Source organism: Callionymus lyra, chromosome 18 (assembly GCF_982586985.1).
Source record: "Callionymus lyra chromosome 18, fCalLyr1.hap1.1, whole genome shotgun sequence".
Lineage (NCBI taxonomy): Eukaryota > Metazoa > Chordata > Actinopteri > Syngnathiformes > Callionymidae > Callionymus > Callionymus lyra.
The window spans coordinates 4405623-4432186 of NC_141835.1; the positions used below are offsets into that span (position 1 = coordinate 4405623).

General features: G+C 37.9%; 3 protein-coding genes across 3 annotated transcripts in view; 2 read left to right on the top strand and 1 right to left on the bottom strand.

Annotated features, from left to right (window-relative positions):
- Positions 1-586: 586 nt before the first annotated feature.
- Positions 587-4044, bottom strand: dmac2l (distal membrane arm assembly component 2 like). Its single transcript, XM_087780151.1, has 5 exons — positions 3931-4044; positions 3673-3770; positions 2521-2729; positions 886-1057; positions 587-804 (listed from the first exon to the last, which is right to left on the bottom strand). Exons 2-5 carry the CDS (start codon positions 3765-3767, stop codon positions 690-692), a joined length of 591 nt encoding a protein of 196 aa, XP_087636277.1. The 5' UTR covers positions 3768-3770; positions 3931-4044; the 3' UTR covers positions 587-689.
- Positions 4045-4079: 35 nt separating this feature from the next.
- On the top strand, positions 4080-17289 carry l2hgdh (L-2-hydroxyglutarate dehydrogenase). Its single transcript, XM_087780150.1, has 10 exons — positions 4080-4301; positions 5606-5721; positions 7881-8032; positions 8831-8962; positions 10567-10729; positions 11011-11045; positions 11815-11982; positions 12137-12294; positions 16382-16513; positions 16592-17289. The coding sequence occupies exons 1-10, from the start codon at positions 4210-4212 to the stop codon at positions 16785-16787; spliced, it is 1344 nt and encodes a 447-aa protein (XP_087636276.1). The 5' UTR covers positions 4080-4209; the 3' UTR covers positions 16788-17289.
- A 4201-nt stretch (positions 17290-21490) lies between these two features.
- The window catches only part of sos2 (son of sevenless homolog 2 (Drosophila)), a 38664-nt gene continuing 33590 nt past the window's right edge, over positions 21491-26564 (top strand). Inside the window, exon 1 of the mRNA XM_087779336.1 lies at positions 21491-22351. Coding sequence (XP_087635462.1) covers positions 22268-22351 — 84 coding nt within the window. The 5' untranslated portion in view covers positions 21491-22267. The remainder of the gene's footprint in view (positions 22352-26564) is intronic.

A 26564-nucleotide genomic window follows, 5' to 3' on the forward strand; every position in this document is an offset into this window, starting at 1 on the left:
ACGAGATCTACACGTTTATTTCAAAGGCTTTTCCTTTAAAAAGCTACAGAATTTAAATGTTTAATCTTGAAAACATGTGTTTAAAGAGATATTCATGTCACGTCAGCATTTATAGGATCTTGGATTTAATTATTCGGAAAACTTTCAATTTTTGTCTGTGACGTCCCTTAAATAAACAGTGTCTTTGTAAAAACTAATGGTAAGCAGTTGAATCATTGTTTGTATAAAATACATTCATTTTTTTTACCACTTTACCCCTTATGGGGGTCAGACTGGAGTCTATCCCAGTATCATAGGGCGAGAGGCAGGGGACACCCTGGACAGGACGCCAGTCTGTCTCAGGACACACAAAGACAGACAACCATTCACACACACACTCATACCTACGGACAATTCCCCACAAGTTCTCAATCAACCTCTGTATGTTTTTGGACTGTGGGAGGAAACCGGAGTGTCCGGAGTAAACCCATGTGACACGTGGAGAACATACTAACTACACACAGAAAGGTCACTAGTTGGAAGTGAACCAGCAACCTTCTCGCTGTGAAGTTTGATTTGAATTAAACTTAATAAAACGTTGAAAAAAAAGGGTCAAAATACAACTTTTATTCCATAATTCATCAACTTCTGTCAAACATCATGATCTTAACATCTTCTCACATAAATAAATAATTCTGCAACAACACGACTCAGTCCAGGTCCAGGTCCAGGTCCAGGCCAGGAAGCGCCGTCTGCAGAGCGTCGGCCGTCGTCCGTTTGTCTCTGAGGCCGGGAAGATCTCTGAGGACCAGACGCTGCAGGTTCCTGAGAGACAAACAGATGTTGAGATGAAGTTATGTTAGGTCAGGTAGAACTTGATTGATCCCTCAGGAGGTCTGGACAAACCTGAGCCTCTGCAGAGCCACGAGACCCTGATCCGTCACGTTGCCACAGGACACCAGCTCCATGGTGAGGAGAGTCTCCTGCAGGCTCTGGATGGAGCTGAGTCTCTGCAGACACGAGTCCTCGATGTAGATGCACTTGTTGAACGTGATCATCTCCACGTGTTGCAAACCCTCTGAGGACGAGATACAGTTTTACCTTATTAGAATATTTATGAAGATTCAAGTTCGTGACACGATTCACTGATGTATCCTCTCGTCCTCAGTCATCACTGTATCATCTCGTCCTCACGCATCACTGTATCCTCTCGTCCTCAGTCATCACTGTATCCTCTCGTCCTCAGTCATCACTGTATCCTCTCGTCCTCAGTCATCACTGTATCCTCTCGTCCTCAGTCATCACTGTATCCTCTCGTCCTCAGTCATCACTGTATCGTCTTGTCCTCAGTCATCACTGTATCCTCTCGTCCTCAGTCATCACTGTTTCCTCTCGTCCTCAGTCATCACTGTATCCTCTCGTCCTCAGTCATCACTGTATCCTCTCGTCCTCAGTCATCACTGTATCGTCTTGTCCTCAGGCATCACTGTATCTTCTCGTCCTCACGCATCACTGTATCCTCTCGTCCTCAGTCATCACTGTATCCTCTTGTCCCCAGTCATCATTGTATCCTCTTGTCCCCAGTCATCACTGTATCGTCCTCAGTCATCACTGTATCCTCTCATCCTCAGTCATCACTGTATCGTCTTGTCCTCAGTCATCACTGTATCCTCTCGTCCTCAGTCATCACTGTATCCTCTCGTCCTCAGTCATCACTGTATCCTCTTGTCCTCAGTCATCACTGTATCATCTCGTCCTCAGGCATCACTGTATCCTCTCGTCCTCAGTCATCACTGTATCCTCTCATCCTCAGTCATCACTGTATCATCTCGTCCTCAGGCATCACTGTATCGTCTCGTCCTCAGTCATCACTGTATCCTCTCGTCCTCAGTCATCACTGTATCCTCTTGTCCCCAGTCATCATTGTATCCTCTTGTCCCCAGTCATCACTGTATCGTCCTCAGTCATCACTGTATCCTCTCGTCCTCAGTCATCACTGTATCGTCCTCAGTCATGACTGTATCCCCTCGTCCTCAGTCATCACTGTATCATCTTGTCCTCAGTCATCACTGTATCCTTATGTCCCCAGTCATCACTGTATCGTCCTCAGTCATCACTGTATCATCTTGTCCTCAGTCATCACTGTATCCTCTCGTCCTCAGTCATCATGTATATATATATATTGTTTTTTTAGCTGCATAGGACGTCATGACTGTTTCCCTCTAGTGGCCGGAAGTGTAATTGCAAGTGAAAAATGAACAAACGCTGTGAATATTTACAGGTTAATTGTTAGAAAAAAAATATGAATTATTAAATTATAAACCAAAACAGAACGACTATGAAAAATAAAATCGATACATTGATGTCAAATATTGACACATATCTGTTTATCTTTGTTTTTCTCACGTCCTTATCTTGATGTTCTCACACATTTTAACAACAATTCAGTTTAATTCCCTTAAAATAATGATTTATAATCGTTTCTTAAAGACGATGATGTTGGTCTGGAGGATCTGAAGATCTAGTCCTGCAGACACTGACCCAGGTATTCAAACCCTTTCAACATGATGCAGGACTCGGTCGCGTCGATGGCCTGGATCTTGAACCGTCCCGTGGGTCCAGTGGGGAGACCGTTGTAGTCCTGGTGGAACCGGTCCAAGCCCTGGAACCGCACTCTGGCGCCGCATCTCAGCAGCCACTCGGACGCGGCCCGGTCGGGCCCGACGGCTCGGATCCTATCGTGGTCCACCCTGGGTGAGGATCAGAGGTCAATGATCCATGATGATGCTCGTGATGTTTTACACACTCCATGTTCCAGGGTTTGAACTGAGACCACGTTTTCAACAGTGGCGGTGGCTGGCCCATAGGGGGCGCTGTGGCGCCGCTTTTTTTTCAACTTTATTTATCATTTTTATCTTTCATTTATTTTAGTTTTTTTAGTTTTAAATTAAAACAGTTTTAATCATCAGCATTGCATAATTTTGTATATTTTTAGAACTCTTTACATTGATCAAATATATTTCGCTGATTCACGTTCTGATTATAATATTGATCTGTGACGTCTTTCGTCATATCCGGTGTGAAGGACCTGAAGCTTCCCCGGTTCGAGTCTCACTCCCGACTTTTTAATTTTACTTTTTTTTATTGTTAGTATTAGTTATTTTAATTAATTAATTAGTTAGTTTATTAGTTTAGTAATACAAGTTTTCTAAATGTATATTTTTAATTTGTTTTTCTTTGCAGTATATTTGTGTGTGTTTGTGATCATTTGGTAGAAAGTTTCTCTATTGTTCTGACGACAGGTTGGTTTTTTAGCTTTTTAATAATTTAGTTTATTCTATATTGATATATATAAGAGTATAATTCAAATATGTTTTCATTTGGAATGAAACAAGGAGCATAATAAACAATATTATCCATCATTAACTTAAAGTAATTAGATTAAAGGTGACCTTTACTTACTATTAATGTGTGGATTTTTACATGAAATATATAGAATATGAGGGAAAATCTACTTGAAAAGATCCTCACCTACAATATTTTTCCACTGGATTTAAGCAATAAAAAGGAATCAAAGGCGACATCGTTTGACTTTGTTTTCCATGAGTTATAAACGTTATATTTCATAACTCTGAGCTGATGAATGATGTTCTTATTAATCATTATATCTTTGGTTACGACGCTAGTCTTTACTTGTTGAACACCGCGTTGAGCCATGACCAGAAGTGTCTGCGGCTCCAGTCCCTCTGACTGAGCACCAGCGCTGCTGTTCTGCTGAGAATCTTCATTTTCTGAAACAAAACAAACAGAAAACATGTGTTTAACAAGCTCGTCGTCGCTCGTCGTCAAACCAAAACAAACTTAAATAAAGACTTAAATATGTTCGTTAATCTAATCATCAACATCCTGCAAATATATTCCACAATAGTTAAATAAAAAGAAGATCTCGACCTGTCCTCTGATCAATGTTTACATCCTACAGTCCGCCATTGCTGTAGTCTCCAGCCTCGTCACGTGATTAGAAATCTCATCAACCATTGGCTCGGGGAAGTCTCGTCAGTTGTGGTTCATATCGCGATAGTTTGTCTTCCGGTGTTGTGGGACGGCTCGGCTGTCAGAGCCTGAAAGAAGGTGGAACCCCGGACCCCGCAGGAGGTTCGTGTCCACGGGTCGCAGCAGAAACTCTTCTTCCAGGAGTTCTAGCGTCTGTTGCGTGAAAAGGTTCGAACCATGTTCCGGGTCGTGAGCGGCGCCACTTCAAAGGTTGTGGTCGCCTCGCAACGGAAGCTGTTGAAGGACATTTCAAGTCAGCGGCTGCACAGGTAACGACTTCAGGTCCTGCAGAAACAAATACTTTTATAACTAGTTTATTGAATATTTATTAAGACAACCAGAGCAAAACCTGGTTGCGTAACTCAAAGTCATGTTTAACATGTTTATTTCACCGTGACAACTAATACTTCTTCTATAATCTGTGTATAATAACGTGAGTATTTGTGTACTATTGTGTTGCATGAACTCTTCTTGCTGCCAGTGTGTGAAGCGACTGTAAGAAAGAATGTTCAACATGTGTTTCCTATCAGTTCTTCTCTGCTCTCTGTGGACGTGAAGTTACATAACATGTTTCTAAGATCACTTCAAACTGTTCCTCCTTCTAAGTAAAGAAAGTGTGTAGATGTTGAAACTACATGTGAATAATAAGTTGATGTCTTTTCAACACAATTATAGAAACACAACTGTCCATTTAACTTGAATACTTGCACTGCTGTGATATCCAGATGTGCTGCCCCCCCCCCCACACACACACACGCATAGAGACACACACACACACACACACACACCTACACACAGAGACACACACAGAGACTTGAATACTTGCACTGCTGTGATATCCAGATGTGCTGCCCCACCTACACACACACCGAGACACAGACACACACACAAAGAGACACAAACACACACACACACACACACGCACACACACAGATACACACACTCAGACACAGACACACACGCACAGACACAGACACAGACACAGACACAGACACAGACACACACACAGACACAGATACACACACACACACACAGACACAGACACACTCACACACATACACGCACACACACCCCCACACACACAAGCACAGACACAGATACACACACACACACACACACGCACAGACACAGATACACACACGCACACACAGACACACACACACGCACAGACACAGATACACACACACACACGCACAGACACAGATACACACACGCACACACAGACACAGACACACACACAGACACACACAAAGACACACACACACAGACACACAGTAATAAGACAGTATTTCATAACCACGTCCAACTACAACATGTTACGTAACTTCTTTGATTTTATTCTCATTGTTTCGTTCTCTTTAAAAACCGCAGGAGTTCTGAGTAAACAATTGATCCATAAATCATATGATTTTCAGATCAAAGTTCTGTTTGTAGTTCAAACCCTCCTCGGTCGCTGCCCGACCGAACCCATGACACACATTTCTGTTGTGACCTTTCAACCCACTGGCGTGTGCGGCGTGTGTAGCGTGTGTATCACGTGAACCTCACATCACGTTTGTGTTGTCGTCCGCAGCACGTATGACGTGGCCGTGGTCGGCGGCGGGATCGTGGGTCTGGCCACGGTCCGGGAGCTGGTCCTGCGACACCCGACGCTCAGCTTCGTCCTGGTGGAGAAAGAAAAGGAGCTTTGTGAGTCTCTGCTGATAAGTTGTCGTACACTTTGTTCCCATAAACAAGAGATTCTCCTCTAGTGAGCACTTCTGGAGGAACTGGTGATAAACTTCACATTCCTTCGTGTTCTGGATGTTTTCAAACCTTCCTGACTTTATTTTCACTCAAAACACATCATCAAAGTGGTTTTAACAACAGGTCGTCACACAGTATTTGTTCAAATGTCCTTTAGTGTTTATTAATACTTGATAAATCTCAAGAACTTTTATATATATAAATGGTTGAATAAATAAAACTGTACACACTGTATCCTCTCGTCCTCAGTCGTCACTGTATCCTCTCGTCCTCAGTCGTCACTGTATCCTCTCGTTCTCAGTCATCACTTTATCCTCTCGTCCTCAGTCATCACTGTATCCTCTTGTCCTCGGTCATCACTTTATCCTTATGTCCTCCGTCATCACTGTATCCTCTCGTTCTCAGTCATCACTGTATCCTCTCGTCCTCAGTCATCACTGTATCCTCTTGTCCTCAGTCATCACTGTATCCTTATGTCCTCAGTCATCACTGTATCCTCTCGTCCTCAGTCATCACTGTATCCTCTCGTCCTCAGTCTTCACTTTATCCTTATGTCCTCCGTCATCACTGTATCCTCTCGTCCTCAGTCATCACTGTATCGTCTCGTCCTCAGTCATCACTGTATCCTCTCGTCCTCAGTCTTCACTGTATCCTCTCGTCCTCAGTCATCACTGTATCCTCTCGTCCTCAGTCATCACTGTATCCTCTCGTCCTCAGTCTTCACTGTATTCTCTCGTCCTCAGTCATCACTGTATCTTCTTGTCCTCAGTCATCACTGTATCCTCTCGTTCTCAGTCATCACTTTATCCTTTCGTCCTCAGTCATCACTGTATCCTCTTGTCCTCAGTCATCACTTTATCCTTATGTCCTCCGTCATCACTGTATCCTCTCGTCCTCAGTCCTCACTGTATCCTCTTGTCCTCAGTCATCACTTTATCCTTAGGTCCTCCGTCATCACTTTATCCTTATATCCTCCGTCATCACTGTATCCTCTCGTCCTCAGTCATCACTGTATCCTCTCGTCCTCAGTCATCACTGTATCCTCTCGTCCTCAGTCGTCACTGTATCCTCTCGTCCTCAGTCGTCACTGTATCCTCTCGTCCTCAGTCGTCACTTTATCCTCTCGTCCTCGGTCATCACTGTATCCTGTCGTCCTCAGTCATCACTGTATCCTCTCGTTCTCAGTCATCACTTTATCCTCTCGTCCTCGGTCATCACTGTATCCTCTTGTCCTCAGTCATCACTTTATCCTTATGTCCTCCGTCATCACTGTATCCTCTCGTCCTCAGTCATCACTGTATCCTCTCGTCCTCAGTCATCACTGTATCCTCTCGTCCTCAGTCATCACTGTATCCTCTCGTCCTCAGTCATCACTGTATCCTCTCGTCCTCAGTCCTCACTGTATCCTTATGTCCTCAGTCATCACTGTATCCTCTCGTCCTCAGTCATCACTGTATCCTCTCGTCCTCAGTCATCACTGTATCCTTATGTCCTCAGTCATCACTGTATCCTCTCGTCCTCAGTCATCACTGTATCCTCTTGTCCTCCGTCATCACTTTATCCTTATATCCTCCGTCATCACTGTATCCTCTCGTCCTCAGTCATCACTGTATCCTCTCGTCCTCAGTCATCACTGTATCCTCTCGTCCTCAGTCGTCACTGTATCCTCTCGTCCTCAGTCGTCACTGTATCCTCTCGTCCTCAGTCGTCACTTTATCCTCTCGTCCTCGGTCATCACTGTATCCTGTCGTCCTCAGTCATCACTGTATCCTCTCGTTCTCAGTCATCACTTTATCCTCTCGTCCTCGGTCATCACTGTATCCTCTTGTCCTCAGTCATCACTTTATCCTTATGTCCTCAGTCATCACTGTATCCTCTTATCCTCAGTCATCACTGTATCCTTATGTCCTCAGTCATCACTGTATCCTCTCGTCCTCAGTCCTCACTGCATCCTTTTTTAAACCCTCCTGACTTTATTTTCAGTCAAAACACAGTATTTGTTCTAAAGTCCTTTAGTATTCATTAATACTCGATAAACCTCAAGAACTCTGAATCACTTCCTGTCCACTACAACATGTCGACATCGTGTCTTGTGTCTCCAGCGCTCCACCAGAGCGGCCACAACAGTGGAGTCATTCACAGTGGGATCTACTACACCCCCGGGTCCCTGAAGGCGCGCCTGTGTGTGCGAGGAGCCACGCTGGCCTACGAGTACTGCGACAAGAAAGGACTGCCCTACAAGAAATGTGGAAAGGTCTTTTTGGCTTCTTGCAAAAATGCATGTTATTTTCAAGGCTCATTTCAAGTCAAACATGCAACTTTGACCTAATAAAGTCAAATCTTGATATGTTTGATGAACACAGTTCAGTGAAGGTCAAGGGGTCACCAGAGGTCAGTTCCTGTGGGAGGTCATTCAGCAGTTTTTATGGACTTCTTTAACACGTTTGATTAATATTTTCTTTTTTAATGGATTGTTGTGGGTTTAACTTCAAATCTGGTCCATTTTATGTGTAATTTAATTGTATGAATGTTTTCCATATTAACTTTATTATCAAAGCTGACATTTGATGATTTTCATGACTTAACATCTGACCTTGAACAAAAGTTTCTCTGATTTAACTGAATAATAAACTCATCAGCAGAATATCATGTGATGGATGGATTGATGGAGGGATGGTTAAATGAATGGGTGGATAGATGGATGGATGGATAAATGAATGGTTAGATGGATGAATGGTTAGATGGATGAATGGATGGATGAATGGGTAGATGGATTGATAGATGGATGGATGAATGAATAGTTAGATGGATGAATGGTTGGATGGATGGATGGATGAATGAATGGTCAGTTGAATGAATGGATGGATGGATAGATGGAGGATGGATGGATGAATGGTTTGATGGATGGATGGATGGTTGGATGGTTGGATGATGGATAAATTATGGATGGATGGATAAATGGAGGGATAGATGGATGGATTGATGGATGAATGTTTAGATAAATGGATGAACAGATCGTTCCATCAGTGAACATGTTCTTCTGCACCTGCAGCTCATCGTTGCAGTGGATCAGGAAGAGATTCCTCGACTCAAAGCTCTGTACGAACGAGGCTTGAAGAACAACGTGCGCGACCTCAGCATCGTGGACGCCAAAGGAATCAAGGAGCGCGAGCCGTACTGCAGGGTGAGACTCACACGTTAGTGATGTTAGCGATGTTAGTGATGGTTAGTGATGTTAGCGATGTTAGTGATGGTTAGTGATGTTAGTGATGTTAGTGATGGTTAGTGATGTTAGTGATGTTAGTGATGTTAGTGATGTTAGTGATGTTAGTGATGTTAGTGATGGTTAGTGATGTTAGCGATGTTAGTGATGGTTAGTGATGTTAGTGATGGTTAGTGATGTTAGCAATGTTAGTGATGGTTAGTGATGTTAGTGATGGTTAGTGATGTTAGTGATGGTTAGTGATGTTAGCGATGTTAGTGATGGTTAGTGATGTTAGTGATGGTTAGTGATGGTTAGTGATGTTAGTGATGGTTAGTGATGGTTAGTGATGTTAGTGATGGTTAGTGATGGTTAGTGATGGTTAGTGATGGTTAGTGATGTTAGTGATGGTTAGTGATGGTTAGTGATGGTTCGTGATGGTTCGTGATGGTTAGTGATGGTTCGTTATGTTAGTGGTGGTTAGTGATGTTACTGATGTTACTGATGTTACTGATGGTTCGTGATGGTTAGTGATGGTTTGTGATGTTAGTGATGGTTTGTGATGGTACTGATGTTACTGATGTTACTGATGTTACTGATGGTTCGTGATGGTCCGTGATGGTTCGTGATGGTTAGTGATGGTTCGTGATGGTTAGTGATGGATAGTGATGTTTAGTGATGGTTCGTGATGGTTAGTGATGGTTAGTGATGGTTAGTGATGGTTCGTTATGTTAGTGGTGGTTAGTGATGTTACTGATGTTACTGATGGTTCGTGATGGTTAGTGATGGTTAGTGATGGTTCGTGATGTTAGTGATGGTTAGTGATGGTTAGTGATGGTACTGATGTTACTGATGTTACTGATGGTTCGTGATGGTTAGTGATGGTTTGTGATGTTAGTGATGGTTAGTGATGGTTAGTGATGGTACTGATGTTACTGATGTTACTGATGGTTTGTGATGGTTAGTGATGGTTCGTGATGGTTAGTGATGGCTAGTGATGGTTAATGATGGTTAGTGATGGTTCGTGATGTTAGTGATGGTTAGTGATGGTTAGTGATGGTTAGTGATGTTACTGATGTTACTGATGGTTAGTGATGGTTAGTGATGGTTAGTGATGGTTAGTGATGGTTAGTGATGGTTAGTGATGGTTAGTGATGGTTCGTGATGGTTAGTGATGGTTTGTTATGTTAGTGATGGCTAGTGATGTTACTGATGTTACTGATGGTTCGTGATGGTTCGTGATGGTTCTTGATGGTTCGTGATGGTTCGTGATGGTTAGTGATGGTTCGTGATGTTAGTGATGGTTAGTGATGGTTAGTGATGGTTAGTGATGGTTCGTGATGTTAGTAATGGTTAGTGATGGTTCGTGATTGTAAGTGATGGTTAGTGATGGTTAGTGAGGGTTAGTGAGGGTTGGTGAGGGTTGGTGATGGTTAGTGAGGGTTAGTGATGGTTGGTGATGGTTAGTGATGGTTAGTGATGGTTAGTGAGGGTTGGTGAGGGTTGGTGATGGTTGGTGATGGTTAGTGAGGGTTAGTGATGGTTGGTGATGGTTAGTGATGGTTAGTGAGTGCTCTAATCTGCAGGGCATCATGGCCTTAGACTCGCCGTACACGGGCATCGTGGACTGGAGGATGGTGGCGCTGCAGTACGGCAGAGACTTCGAGGAGGCCGGAGGGAAAGTAGTGACGGACTACGAGGTGAACGACATCTCTGCAGTCAAAGAGAGTTCAGCAGGAAGCACTGACGGTGAGGAACACAGATTTAACTGTAAAGAAAATAAAAAACTAAATGTAGCTGTAGTAATAAAACTCTGTAATAATATTATAAACCGTAATACAAGTGCATACACTAGAAAATAACTACACAAATGGGAGTACTAATGAAACATTATACTTGAAATTAAATAGTTGTACTTTCAGAGAAGGAAAAAAAATAAAAATGAAATGTCATGAAAATATGAAATGTCATGAAAATATTCCCTCAAGAATAAGCAATAAAAATGTTAAAGACTATAATTTTATTTTCAGGAATGAAGTATCCAATCGCCATCAAAGACAAGAAGGTAGGATCGGTATCGAGAACTGATGTTTTTGTCGTCATAGAAATGAATAAAATGCAAATAAATGAAATAAAATGAGATGAATTATAAGACGTATATAATAAAACAAGTGTCATTACAATAAATTGGGCAATTTAAACAATGAATTAAATAGAGATAACACAAGGGATACCACAAACACATTTGTTTTCTGGTCGTTTCACCTCGACCCTGAGACAACACAAGAGATACCACAAACACATTTATTTTCAGGCCTTTGGGTCACCTTGACCCAGAGATAACACAATGGATACAACAAACACATTTGTTTTCAGACCTTTGGGTTACCTTGACCCTGAGACAACACAAGGGTTACCACAAACACATTTGTTTTCAGACCTCTGGGTCACGTTGACCCTGAGACAATACAAGGGATACCACAAACATTTGTTTTCAGGCCTTCGGGTCACCTTGACCCAGAGATAACACAAGGGATACCAAGAACACATTGGTTTTCAGACTACTGGGTCACCTTGACTCACAGACAACACAAGGGATACCACAAACACATTTGTTTTCAGACCTTTGGGTCACCTTGACCCAGAGACGACACAAGGGATACCACAAACACATTTGTTTTCAGGCTCACCTTGACCCAGATACAACACAAGGGATACCACAAACACATTTGTTTTCGGGCCTTTGGGTCACCTTGACTCAGAGACATCACAGGGGTTATTATGTAAACTTGTACATCAGTGCAGGCGAGTCACATGTTCTCTCTCACCTGAAGGGGGTGGAGGTCCGGTGTCGTTACGTGCTCACCTGTGGAGGTCTGTACTCGGACCGACTGTCCCAGATCTCCGGCTGCAGCCGCGAGCCCCGGATCGTTCCCTTCAGGGGAGACTACCTGGTCCTGAAGCCGGAGAAGCACTACCTGGTCAAGGGGAACATCTACCCCGTGAGTGGTCGATCTTCTTCTGGAGGACCGTGTTGACCTCGTGTTGACCTCGTGTTGACCTTGTGTTGACCTTGTGTTGACCTCGTGTTGACCTTGTGTTGACCTTGTGTTGACCTTGTGTTGACCTCGTGTTGACCTTGTGTCGTGGTCTCAGGTCCCTGATCCTCGGTTCCCCTTCCTCGGGGTCCACTTCACGCCCCGCATGGACGGGGGGGTCTGGCTCGGACCCAACGCGGTGCTGGCCTTCAAGAGGGAAGGATACAAGGTCTACGACTTCAACCTGAGGGACTTCGTGGACGCCTTGTCCTTCAGGTGAGGTAGAAGATCGTGGAAGATGTTGAAGAATTTAATTAACTTTTTAATTATTTTTTTTATTGACAAGTGTTTTTTTAAGCATTTAATTTTTTAATATTATTGAATTAATCATTTCAAATGTTGAATTTTTTTATTATTAAAATTTAGTTTTTTAAGCATTTAATTTATAAAAAAACTTTATTAATTTGAATTTATTAATTTTATTGCAAATGTTGATATTTTTTAATTGAAATGTTGTTTTTTGAGCATTTAATTTTTTTAAATATTATTTAATTTATTAACTTTATTGTTAATATTTTTTTATTTCCTTTTCTTTTAAACATTTATTTGTATTATTAAATATTATTGAATTCAATTTTCATCATTAATTTTGTTTATTGAAATGTTGTTTTTTATTTTTAATATTATTGAATGATATAATTTTCTGTATTGAAATGTTTAATTTAATTAATTTTTTAATGATGAATGATTTTTTTATTTACAGAGTTACATTTTTCTTTTTTAAATTCTAATTCTAAATACATTTTCTATTTTTAAAAACAACAACATTTAAATAAAAAAACAACATTTCAATTAAAAAACAACATTTTAACTAAAAAACAACATTTAAATAAAAAAACAACATTTCAATTAAAAAACGACAACATTTCAATTAAAAACCAACAACATTTAAATTAAAAAACAACATTTCAATTAAAAAACGACAACATTTCAATAAAAAAACAACATTTCAATTAAAAAACGACAACATTTCAATTAAACAAAAACATTTCAATTAAAAAACAACATTTTAATTAACAAACAACATTTAAATTAAAAAACGACAACATTTCAATTAAAAAACAACAACATTTCAATAAAAAACAACAACATTTCAATTAAAAAACGACATTTCAATAAAAAAACAACATTTCAATTAAAAAACGACAACATTTCAATAAAAAACGACAACATTTCAATAAAAAAAACAACATTTCAATTAAAAAACGACAACATTTCAATAAAAAAACAACATTTAAATTAAAAAACGACAACATTTCAAAAAAAAAAAACATTTCAATAAAAATGACAACATTTCAATAAAAAAACAACATTTCAATAAAAAAAAAAAACATTTCAATTAAAAAACAACATTTCAATTAAAAAACAACATTTCAATTAAACAAAAACATTTCAATTAAAAAAGGCAACATTTCAATAAAAAAAAAAACATTTCAATTAAAAAACGACATTTCAATAAAAAAAACAACATTTCAATTAAAAAACGACAACATTTAAATTAAAAACCAACAACATTTAAATTAAAAAACAACATTTCAATTAAAAAACGACAACATTTCAATAAAAAAACAACATTTCAATAAAAAAAACAACATTTCAATTAAAAAACAACATTTCAATTAAAAAAAAAACATTTCAATTAAAAAACAACATTTCAATTAAAAAACAACATTTTAATTAACAAACAACATTTAAATAAAAAAACAACATTTCAATTAAAAAACGACAACATTTCAATTAAAAAACGACAACATTTCAATTAAAAAACAACATTTCAATTAAAAAACGACAACATTTCAATAAAAAAACAACATTTCAATTAAAAAACGACAACATTTCAATTAAAAAACAACATTTCAATTAAAAAACAACAACATTTCAATAAAAAAACAACATTTCAATTAAAAAACGACAACATTTCAATTAAACAAAAACATTTCAATAAAAAAACGACAACATTTCAATAAAAAAACGACAACATTTCAATAAAAAAAACAACATTTCAATTAAAAAACGACAACATTTCAATTAAAAAACGACAACATTTCAATAAAAAACAACAACATTTCAATTAAAAAACGACAGCATTTCAATAAAAAAAACAACATTTCAATTAAAAAACGACAACATTTCAATAAAAAAACAACATTTAAATTGAAAAACGACAACATTTCAAAAAAAAACAACATTTCAATAAAAATGACAACATTTCAATAAAAAAACAACATTTCAATAAAAAAAAAAACATTTCAATTAAAAAACAACATTTCAATTAAAAAACAACATTTCAATTAAAAAACAACATTTCAATTAAACAAAAACATTTCAATTAAAAAAGGCAACATTTCAATAAAAAAAAAACATTTCAATTAAAAAACGACATTTCAATAAAAAAAAAAACATTTCAATTAAAAAACAAGATTTCAATTAAAATACAACATTTCAATTAAAAAACAACATTTCAATAAAAAAACAACATTTCAATTAAAAAACAACATTTCAATAAAAAAACAACATTTCAATTAAAAAACAACATTTCAATAAAAAAAAAAACATTTCAATTAAAAAACAACATTTCAATTAAAAAACAACATTTTAATTAACAAACAACATTTAAATAAAAAAACAACATTTCAATTAAAAAACGACAACATTTCAATTAAAAAACGACAACATTTCAATTAAAAAACAACATTTCAATTAAAAAACGACAACATTTCAATAAAAAAACAACATTTCAATTAAAAAACGACAACATTTCAATTAAAAAACAACATTTCAATTAAAAAACAACAACATTTCAATAAAAAAACAACATTTCAATTAAAAAACGACAACATTTCAATTAAACAAAAACATTTCAATAAAAAACGACAACATTTAAAAAAAAAAAAACATTTCAATTAAAAAACGACAACATTTCAATTAAAAAACGACAACATTTCAATAAAAAACAACAACATTTCAATTAAAAAACGACAACATTTCAATAAAAAAACAACATTTCAATAAAAAAACAACATTTCAATTAAAAAACGACAACATTTCAATAAAAAAAACAACATTTCAATTAAAAAACGACAACATTTCAATAAAAAAAACAACATTTCAATTAAAAAACGACAACATTTCAATAAAAAAACAACATTTAAATTAAAAAACGACAACATTTAAAAAAAAAACAACATTTCAATAAAAATGACAACATTTCAATAAAAAAACAACATTTCAATAAAAAAAAAAACATTTCAATTAAAAAACAACATTTCAATTAAAAAACAACATTTCAATTAAAAAACAACATTTCAATTAAACAAAAACATTTCAATTAAAAAAGGCAACATTTCAATAAAAAAAAAACATTTCAATTAAAAAACGACATTTCAATAAAAAAAAAAACATTTCAATTAAAAAACAAGATTTCAATTAAAATACAACATTTCAATTAAAAAACAACATTTCAATAAAAAAACAACATTTCAATTAAAAAACAACATTTCAATAAAAAAACAACATTTCAATTAAAAAACAACATTTCAATAAAAAAAAAAACATTTCAATTAAAAAACAACATTTCAATTAAAAAACAACATTTTAATTAACAAACAACATTTAAATAAAAAAACAACATTTCAATTAAAAAACGACAACATTTCAATTAAAAAACGACAACATTTCAATTAAAAAACAACATTTCAATTAAAAAACGACAACATTTCAATAAAAAAACAACATTTCAATTAAAAAACGACAACATTTCAATTAAAAAACAACATTTCAATTAAAAAACAACAACATTTCAATAAAAAAACAACATTTCAATTAAAAAACGACAACATTTCAATTAAACAAAAACATTTCAATAAAAAAACGACAACATTTAAAAAAAAAAAAACATTTCAATTAAAAAACGACAACATTTCAATTAAAAAACGACAACATTTCAATAAAAAACAACAACATTTCAATTAAAAAACGACAACATTTCAATAAAAAAACAACATTTCAATTAAAAAACGACAACATTTCAATAAAAAAAAAACATTTCAATAAAAATAACAACATTTCAATAAAAATGACAACATTTCAATAAAAAAACAACATTTCAATAAAAAAAACAACATTTCAATTAAAAAACAGCATTTCAATTAAAAAACAACATTTCAATAAAAAAAAAAACATTTTAATTAAAAAACAACATTTCAATAAAAAAAAAACCATTTCAATTAAAAAACAACATTTTAATAAAAAAAACTGCAACAATTCAATATACTGATGATTGACTTCCTTCAATGTTCCTCAGGGGCCTCCAGAAGCTGGTGCTGAAGAACATGGTGTATGGAATGGGTGAGATGTACCGAGGAGTGTTCATCAGTGCTCAGGTGAAGCTCCTGCAGAAGTACATCCCAGAGATCTCCAGGAGTGACGTGCTCAGGTGAGCGACATGTTTTTTTTTCCCAGAGTTCCAAGCGTCTAAAGCATCATCTCTCTCTCTCTCTCTCTCCTCGCTCAGGGGCCCCGCGGGCGTGCGAGCCCAGGCCCTGGACCGCGGCGGGAACCTCGTGGACGACTTCGTGTTCGACGGCGGCGCCGGCGAGGTCGGGGGTCGCGTCCTCCACGTGAGGAACGCGCCGTCGCCGGCCGCCACCTCCTCGCTCGCCATCGCCGAGATGATCGCAGACGAGGTGGAGAAACGCTTCGCTCTGTGAGGGCGAGCGAGAGAGAGAGAGAGAGAGAGAGAGAGAGAGAGAGAAACCAAAGAAGAAGAATCAGGACGATCAAGTGTTACTACCTCAACCTCATCATCAACGTCATCGTCATCGGATAAATACTAATAAAGTTATATCCTGCATATAATCACATTTATATCAGACACATTAACTGAAGATTTAATTACTTTTCTCAACTTTTAGCTGGTTTTTATGGTTTTAAACATGTTTTTCAACTTCTCTGATCTTAAAACAACAGAAGCACTTGAGGTACAAGTCAATGTTAGAACATATAACATATTCTTTTATGTTTATTATGTGAGGTTTTGTTTTTGGGATCATTTTTTCCTGAATTATCTTTTTGTTGTTGAACTTTCATCGGACTTTCTTTGAGCCATTCCTGATGTGTCCACTAGGAGGCAGACGAACACAAACGTTTTTCTTCACTTTTTGTTTGTTTTAATTCCGTGAAAATAAATCAAATAAAGCCTTTTTCGCTCAACGCTTGATTGACGTTTTTTTTTAAGATGAAGGTTTTTTTGCTTATTCAGCCAAAAAATATTATGTAACCGCTGTTCTGTTTTAAATAACGTGTTTATTTCAGTAAACTGAGAGAAAATCACATTTAAAAATTGACAAATAACTTCTTTATATCGTCATGTAAGAGAATAACTTTAGTTTTAAATAATCTATGACCTTAAATTGTTTATTTGCGACAAATCTATAACTTCATTTTAGTTTTTTTTTTAACGTTTTTAGCTTTAAAATGAACTAAATACTTTTTTAATTACGTATCTGTACACATTTGCTTTAGTTTTAAGGTCAAAACATACTTTGAACTTTTTACCGGATTTTTTGTTTTTGTTTTAAATTAAGTTAAAAAGTATCTGGTTCTTATTTTGAGAGAAAAAAATAAAACAATCACAACATTTTTCAAAGTATAAACATCTATATTATACTTTGGGGTTTAGTGGTCAAGTTTCTTTTTTATCTTTTAAAATACCCTTTTTTAAAATTCTAAATACTTATATATACAAAATATACACATTATTTTTTAAGCTCAATACAAACTTCTGAAAGTTAACTTTTTACCAGCTATTTTTTTTTAATGTGGCTAAAAAGTATCTTTTTTATTTAAATATGTCCATGTCCAAAATATACCCTTTTTTATTTCAATACGTCTATGTATAAAATATCCACTTTTTTTATTTAATTACGTCTATGTACAACATATACACTTTTTTTTTTTATTCTAAATACGTCTATGTACAAAATATACACTTTTTTTTTTTATTCTAAATACGTCTATGTACAAAATATACACTTTTTTTATTTAATTACCTCTATGTACAACATATACACTTTTTTTTATTTAAATACGTCTATGTACAAAATATACACTTTTTTTTTTTATTCTAAATACGTCTATGTACAAAATATACACTTTTTTTTTTTTTCTAAATACGTCTATGTACAAAATATACACTTTTTTTTTTTATTCTAAATACGTCTATGTACAAAATATACACATTTTTTTTATTATTCTAAATACGTCTATGTACAAAATATACACTTTTTTTTTTTTTTCTAAATACGTCTATGTACAAAATATACACTTTTTTTTATTCTAAATACATCTATGTACAAAATATACACTTTTTTTTTTTTTCTAAATACGTCTATGTACAAAATATACACTTTTATTATTCTAAATACGTCTATGTACAAAATATACATTTAAACAAAAATTCTAAATACGTCTATGTACAAAATATACACTTTTTTTTTATTCTAAATACATCTATTTACAAAATATACACTTTTTTCTTTACTTCTAAATACTTCTATGTAAAAAAAATATACTTTTTTTTTATTTTAAATACGTCTATGTACAAAATATACACTTTTTTTTTATTATTCTAAATACGTCTATGTACAAAATATACACTTTTTTTTTATTATTCTAAATACGTCTATGTACAAAATATACACTTTTTTTTTTTTTCTAAATACGTCTATGTACAAAATATACACTTTTTTTTTTATTCTAAATACGTCTATATACAAAATATACACTTTTTCTTTTTTTTCTAAATACGTCTATGTACAAAATATACACTTTTATTATTCTAAATACATCTATGTACAAAATATACATTTAAACAAAAATTCTAAATACGTCTATGTACAAAATATACACTTTTTTTTTATTCTAAATACGTCTATGTACAAAATATACACTTTTATTATTCTAAATACATCTATGTACAAAATATACATTTAAACAAAAATTCTAAATACGTCTATGTACAAAATATACACTTTTTTTTTATTCTAAATACATCTATTTACAAAATATACACTTTTTTCTTTACTTCTAAATACTTCTATGTAAAAAAAATATACTTTTTTTTTATTTTAAATACGTCTATGTACAAAATATACACTTTTTTTTTATTATTCTAAATACGTCTATGTACAAAATATACACTTTTTTTTATTATTCTAAATACGTCTATGTACAAAATATACACTTTTTTTTTTTTTCTAAATACGTCTATGTACAAAATATACACTTTTTTTTTTATTCTAAATACGTCTATATACAAAATATACACTTTTTCTTTTTTTTCTAAATACGTCTATGTACAAAATATACACTTTTATTATTCTAAATACATCTATGTACAAAATATACATTTAAACAAAAATTCTAAATACGTCTATGTACAAAATATACACTTTTTTTTTATTCTAAATACGTCTATGTACAAAATATACACTTTTTTCTTTACTTCTAAATACTTCTATGTAAAAAATATATACTTTTTTTTATTTATTTTAAATACGTCTATGTACAAAATATACACTTTTTTAAGCTCAAAACATATTTCTGTGAACTTTTTTTTACCGGAATTGTCATGATTTTAAATATGGTTTAAAAACGATCTAGTTCTGAATTTAAATGTCTTTGAAAACTTTATTTTTATTTGTAAGTATGAACACAAATATAGTATTTTGAAGTTCAGTGTATTTAAAAAAAACGTCTTTTATTTTCATATTATTCATTGTATTTAATGATGTTTCGAGCTCCAGAGCATCATTTTAATGCTCCAGTAATGTTCCTCTAAGAACGTGTTGGAGCAGCTGAGGAGGTTCTCCAGACTCTGGTCCAGAAATGTAGGAGCAGCTGAGGAGGTTCTCCAGACTCTGGTCCAGTAATGTAGGAGCAGCTGAGGAGGTTCTCCAGACTCTGGTCCAGTAATGTAGGAGCAGCTGAGGAGGTTCTCCAGACTCTGGTCCAGTAATGTTGGAGCAGCTGAGGAGGTTCTCCAGACTCTGGTCCAGTAATGTAGGAGCAGCTGAGGAGGTTCTCCAGACTCTGGTCCAGTAATGTAGGAGCAGCTGAGGAGGTTCTCCAGACTCTGGTCCAGTAATGTAGGAGCAGCTGAGGAGGTTCTCCAGACTCTGGTCCAGTAATGTTGGAGCAGCTGAGGAGGTTCTCCAGACTCTGGTCCAGTAATGTAGGAGCAGCTGAGGAGGTTCTCAAGACTCTGGTCCAGTAATGCTGGAGCAGCTGAGGAGGTTCTCAAGACTCTGGTCCAGTAATGTTGGAGCAGCTGAGGAGGTTCTCCAGACTCTGGTCCAGTAATGTAGGAGCAGCTGAGGAGGTTCTCCAGACTCTGGTCCAGTAATGTAGGAGCAGCTGAGCAGGTTCTCAAGACTCTGGTCCAGTAATGCTGGAGCAGCTGAGGAGGTTCTCCAGACTCTGGTCCAGTAAATAATGTTCCTCTAAGAAGGTGTTGGAGCAGCTGAGGAGGTTCTCCAGACTCTGGTCCAGTAATGCTGGAGCAGCTGAGGAGGTTCTCCAGACTCTGGTCCAGTAATGTTGGAGCAGCTGAGGAGGTTCTCCAGACTCTGGTCCAGTAAATAATGTTCCTCTAAGAACATGTAGGAGCAGCTGAGGAGGTTCTCCAGACTCTGGTCCAGTAATGTTGGAGCAGCTGAGGAGGTTCTCCAGACTCTGGTCCAGAAATGTAGGAGCAACTGATGAGGTTCTCCAGACTCTGGTCCAGTAATGTAGGAGCAGCTGAGGAGGTTCTCCAGACTCTGGTCCAGTAATGTTGGAGCAGCTGAGGAGGTTCTCCAGACTCTGGTCCAGTAATGTAGGAGCAGCTGAGGAGGTTCTCCAGACTCTGGTCCAGTAATGTAGGAGCAGCTGATGAGGTTCTCCAGACTCTGGTCCAGTAATGTAGGAGCAGCCGAGGAGGTTCTCCAGACTCTGGTCCAGAAATGTAGGAGCAACTGATGAGGTTCTCCAGACTCTGGTCCAGTAATGTAGGAGCAGCTGAGGAGGTTCTCCAGACTCTGGTCCAGTAATGTTGGAGCAGCTGAGGAGGTTCTCCAGACTCTGGTCCAGTAATGTAGGAGCAGCTGATGAGGTTCTCCAGACTCTGGTCCAGTAATGTAGGAGCAGCTGATGAGGTTCTCCAGACTCTGGTCCAGTAATGTAGGAGCAGCCGAGGAGGTTCTCCAGACTCTGGTCCAGTAATGTTGGAGCAGCTGAGGAGGTTCTCCAGACTCTGGTCCAGTAATGTAGGAGCAGCTGAGGAGGTTCTCCAGACTCTGGTCCAGCCTAGTTCGTCTCCACCAATGAGCGCGGCCGCGGGGCGCGTGCATGACAGCGGCGCAGAGACAGAGTTTTGCTCCGAAACATCTTCCACTTCCCAGAGCAACAAACCACCTCCTGCTCCTCCAGCCGCCGCCACCCCCGGAGAAAACATGCCCCTGGAGCGAGCCTCCCGCGCTGGACCTACGCCGCGTTCGGCGCTCGACCTCCCCGGGGACGATGCCAGGCTGTGACGGAGAAAGCGTGCCTTGTTCGCCGCAGAACCGCTCGTAAGGACCGGAGAGACCGAGGCCAGCCTGGAGCAGCAGCAGCAGCTAGCGAAGCTAACAGGCTAGCCCAGCTAACGCTAGCCCCTGCTAACGTTACAGGTGTTTTGTGGAGATATTTCACCAAACTCGACCCGTCGCTGTGGTTCTCGCCGCGGCTGCGGTTCGTCTCGGATGCCGGGACTCGAACTTAAAAGTGCGTGTTTTTCAGCTTTATGACAAGATGGCGAGCGGCGAGGGTTATATTGTTATTAGCCGTTAGCTACTTTAGCTACGTTAGCTGCTGAGTTAGCCCCGTGTTTACAGCAGCTAGCATGGTTAGCTCGCCAGCTAGCGAGTTAACTTTCTAGCTACATGTGCTTGTTTTGTACAAGAGCCATATTTTCACTGTCGACTCTGCCTTCAGCCCTGGCTCGCTGCTCGCTTTAGTGGATTCACAAGCTAAGCAGCTAGGGAAGAGTGTTTTTTTTTTCCTTTTTCCCACCGTGCCTGCCCCGGACTGACCCGCCCACAAGCACTCTCTAGCCGGGGCCGATGCTGACAGTCCAGCCCGGGTCACGGCAACGCCAGGAGCCGCTACAGCGATGCAGCCCCAGCAGAGCTACGACTTCTCCAGTGAAGAAAACAGCCACAAATGGAGAGGCCTCTTCGTGCAAGCTCTACGGAAGGTACCACACGACCCACCAAACTTGTTGTCTTGAGCCACATCATGGCTGTCAGAACACACTTCATCCTCATCCACACCTTCAGTGTCTTCTCTGTCCTTCTAGAAGTCTGGTTCTCTTGTGCACTAGTGCTGGTGTCTCTGTTTGAGATGCACTGATTTGTTGTTTACCTCATGGGTGAACTTTGAAAACTTTGCAATAGCAGGAAATCCTTCTTTATAATCACATTTCTAGGGACAATCATTTCTCTTTTAATGCTACGGTTTGTCAGTTCAGTCTGTCATTTGTTTCTATTTGATGTCTTTGCCCAAACTTGTCTGTTAGACTTCTTTAACTCCGGAGGAAAGTTTTGCCGCCTCAGTCGTTGCAGCGGCTCTTTTATTGCCGGTAAAGCTGTTTGAAATCCAGACGGGTCAGTGTGTCGTTGTGCCTCAGGTTGACATTCGGGAGACATTTAAAACTTGTGTATATCTCCTGTCGTCGGATTATTGTCGTGCATTCACGAATAATTAACCAATCATTTATTGTTTTTATTCCTCGTGTAAGAAAAATTGCGACAAAGGTCACTGGAGGAGAAAACGTAAACCGCTTCAGACTCTTGCTGGAAGATAGTTTTTCTCGGGACAGATTCACTTCTGTTGGCTTCGTCGCTCTGCAAGATTCAGGGGTCATAGGTCAGCCTGCATTAGGTCTGCACGATATTGGAATTGAGTGCGTTATTCGATATAAAAATATCACTTATAACCATCAGTTTCACGGGACTTGCATCGGGTACTCGGTATCGACTTGTACAGTTCACAGACAGACGGAGACGTAAACGACAACGAGACATAGAAGTACAAATTGACAACTTTACAGAACGTGACACTGATTGGTCGAAGTGCGGATTTAAAGATACTTGATATATACAATAAAAAATTATAAATGATCACACATGTTTTCCATATGCATATCGCGCACATGTCAATATCACAATCTTTTTTCGATATATCGTGCAGCCGTAGCCTGCTGATACAAAACAAAAGCTTCCACAAGTCGAAGGCCATGGTAGTGATGGTTTGCATGACCAGGTTGAGAAAATATTCACCGTTCTTTTAAGTAATGAGGGGGAAAAAGAACAAGAGATCATTCAGAGAAGTTCTGAGTGATCAGTTCATTTCACTGCTACCGTGATGTGAACGAAGATATATGTTGAATTTTCATACCGATGGTTCTTTAAAGGGGTCTCCCTGAATGTCTTCTAAAGTACGCTGAAGAAACGCAGCTAGAAAACGAATGATGTCACGTTGTTGTCATCCTTTGTCAGCCTTCGGGCATCGCGTCATTAGACAGATGCAGGTCCGGGTTGAAATATTCTCACTGGACCCAGAGTCCATTTTTTTTTTACTCTTTGTCGTGTAGCTAAGTTTCTGGAGACGAGAGACGGAAAACAATAATGTGACAAAGATACGCGTTTAATTTATTGACCACTTGTTTCCCAACCTTTTCCTGCATCATTTCTTTCTCTATCTACAATTTTAAAAATGATTATCTCTCCCTAAGTTTAACTTCTCTGTCTAATAAATGTCATACAAGTAAATATATTTTCCAACAGATGCGTTACTAAAAACTGTAAAGTGTTAGCAGAAGCTCTGCACTAAAATAAGTATTTTTTAAATATATATTTTGGACTGGAAGAGATCGTCGACGTTAAACCGTGTGACGTCTGCTCAGGTGACTTCCTGAGAAAAACCTCCGTGTCACACTGAGAAATGAAGAGCGATCGGTCTTGGTTTCCTGCAGCGAGACGGAGAAGCTGTGATGAATCAGGTGAAACTGCGAGTGCAGGTGGTGGGCCCGCAGGCGCTGCACTTTCATTGTCTCAACTTGTTACACAACCGCCGGGGGAGAGAAGTCAGTCGGAGTGTGACGTGAGACAGGTTTGTTTTGGTTTTGACAAACTGTGACTTGCTGTTTTTCAGCCGTCTGACGAAGAGTTTGAGAGTTTGTTTTTTACGAGCCAAAACCCGATGACAAATAGAAACTCCAAAGTGGGGTAACTCACAGTCACGTTTGAATGACATCACACGAGGACAAGCTTGGTTTATTGGCTTCAAGTGTTACAAGTCCAGAGAAGCACAAGCAGAATGAATGGTATGACAACTATTTCATATCTTGGAAGGTTTCTTTATGATTCACAGGTTAGTTTCACTTTGTCGAACCGTTTTCTTTTCCGTGTTCGACTGGATGTCAACGTGTCGTGTTGAAAGACCAATGTTTATTGATACATATAATCGGTCAAAAGAGGCAGATTCTTGCATCTTTCCAAACAGTTTTTTCAAGTCACATGTGTGGCATTTCTGCCGTCCAGTTTCTGTCTGACATTTCCTCGAGCGGGAGTCTTGTTTTCATCCTGCCTGCCAGTCCAAGCCACTCTGGATTCCTGTGGCTCGTGCCCGGTGCCATACAAGAGAGTCATTTAGCCACTGACACGCTGGTGTTAATAATAACTGCATTCCTAAAGTCTGCTTGTTCACGGGTATATCTATAAAAAAAAAAAGCTCTTGCTCGGGCAGGTTTGAGGCGAAATGGTTTGCAATGTTTAGGTCTTTCCTTCTTCGGATCTCAGGTCCAGATTGAATTGATATTCAGGTGCATCTGTTGTACAGGAGGAGAGAAGTATTTGAACCATTAACCTTTTTTTTTTCTACTGGGAGAGACCTCAGTTACCGAGAAATGGAAACTAGTTTCCACTTCTTGTTTTCAAGCCTCTTGCTTTATAAACATGTTGTTTCCACGATGGTGTTCGACCGAGAGTATCTTGTTGACGAGTGCGTAACGCTGGTGTCGTCCACCCTTCAAGTGTGTGAAAGAGAGGATGGGTGGATGCGGGCAGACGGGGTTCACTGGGTCACGATGGTGTGAGGTCACGGCGAGTCCAAAAAACGCCGCTCGGCAGCCATTGTCCCCGAGCTGTGTACGTTGTTTTGTTTCTTTGTCAGGACCATGGTTTCTCCTGAGCCTCCACGTTTGTGTTTATGCTCCTTTGTTTCTCTGTTTATGTGTGTGCATGTGTGTGTGTGTGTTTGTGTGTGTGTGGGGGGGGGGGGTAGTGATGGTGAGACGGCATCACATGTGTCTATGCACACGTCTGTTGTCTCTGTTGATCTCTCTCTCTCTGTGCTTCCCCAGACGGTCTGGTTGTAATGGCAGATGATGTCATGCTATGAATCACAGTGACACACACTTGGGGATAATAACAAGTACCCCCCAAGCCCCCCCCCCCCCCCCCCACACTACTTTTGAACCAAGACACCCTCCCCGCGATACCTGCAACCTGAGCCCGACGCTGCCCCTCGTGCAGGAGAATATAATCCATTGAATTGTAAATGTTAACCGTGTTTTAACATGGTTCTGTTGTCACGTCCGACCACTGATTTATTTCACAGCCAGCGCTTGAATCAACCTGTCACTGTGAGACGGACAGTTTATGGACGTGAACTCCAGGACACATTATTACTCTGATGAACATTCGTTTTTTAAGGGGAAATACATTCTCCTGTCAAAAATATACCGGTTCTTGGATTTAATGTAAAATATTTGATCCTCTAGTGAACAATTAACATAAGGAAAACATATGGATCTCAATCTAGATGTTTTCATTTCGGCTTTTTATTTTTTTTCTATAAACCTGGCACGAGATTTGATTTAAAATGTACCAAAACACGATATTATTAGTAATTAATGTTCTCATGACATTTGCTTTTTGATTCGACTTTGTTTAAAATATGACTTTGTATATCAGTCAAATAAAGAATACTGTTGGATATAAGCGGCACAAGTAAAGTAATTATTTTCAAATAATTTCTTATCCAAATTGTCATATTAAGTCTTTTATTCCATTTTTCTTTCTCAGTGAAAAATACTGTATATTTACACAACATATTGTGAACTCACCGTTTCTCTTATATCGTCCTTGAATCATTTCCAATCCAGCTGCTGTTAAAATTTGAGTGTTAATTCAATTTAAGGTCGACATCAATTCACCTGTAAACATAAAAACAATGTCTTCGCTACACTATTACCTGCGTGTTCAATTTTATTTTTAATAAGAACCATGTTTCCATACGTGGATTGGTTTGTGTTTTATTGATGTTCGTTATATTTCCATGTCTTGGTAATGTCCTATTTATGTGTGTGTGTGTGTGTGTGTGTGTGATGTTACACCAGCAGCTGC

Excerpts from the sequence above, each read along its gene's own strand:
- dmac2l (XM_087780151.1), bottom strand. The coding sequence starts at position 3,767 with ATGAAGATTCTCAGCAGAACAGCAGCGCTGGTGCTCAGTCAGAGGGAC. Across the intron at positions 1,058-2,520 it reads GAAAGGGTTTGAATACCTGG|AGGGTTTGCAACACGTGGAG; the intron begins GTCAGTGTCTGC and ends TCTCGTCCTCAG. Across the intron at positions 805-885 it reads GTGGCTCTGCAGAGGCTCAG|GAACCTGCAGCGTCTGGTCC; the intron begins GTTTGTCCAGAC and ends TTTGTCTCTCAG.
- l2hgdh (XM_087780150.1), top strand. The coding sequence starts at position 4,210 with ATGTTCCGGGTCGTGAGCGGCGCCACTTCAAAGGTTGTGGTCGCCTCG. Across the intron at positions 4,302-5,605 it reads TCAAGTCAGCGGCTGCACAG|CACGTATGACGTGGCCGTGG; the intron begins GTAACGACTTCA and ends TGTCGTCCGCAG. Across the intron at positions 10,730-11,010 it reads TTCAGCAGGAAGCACTGACG|GAATGAAGTATCCAATCGCC; the intron begins GTGAGGAACACA and ends TTTTATTTTCAG.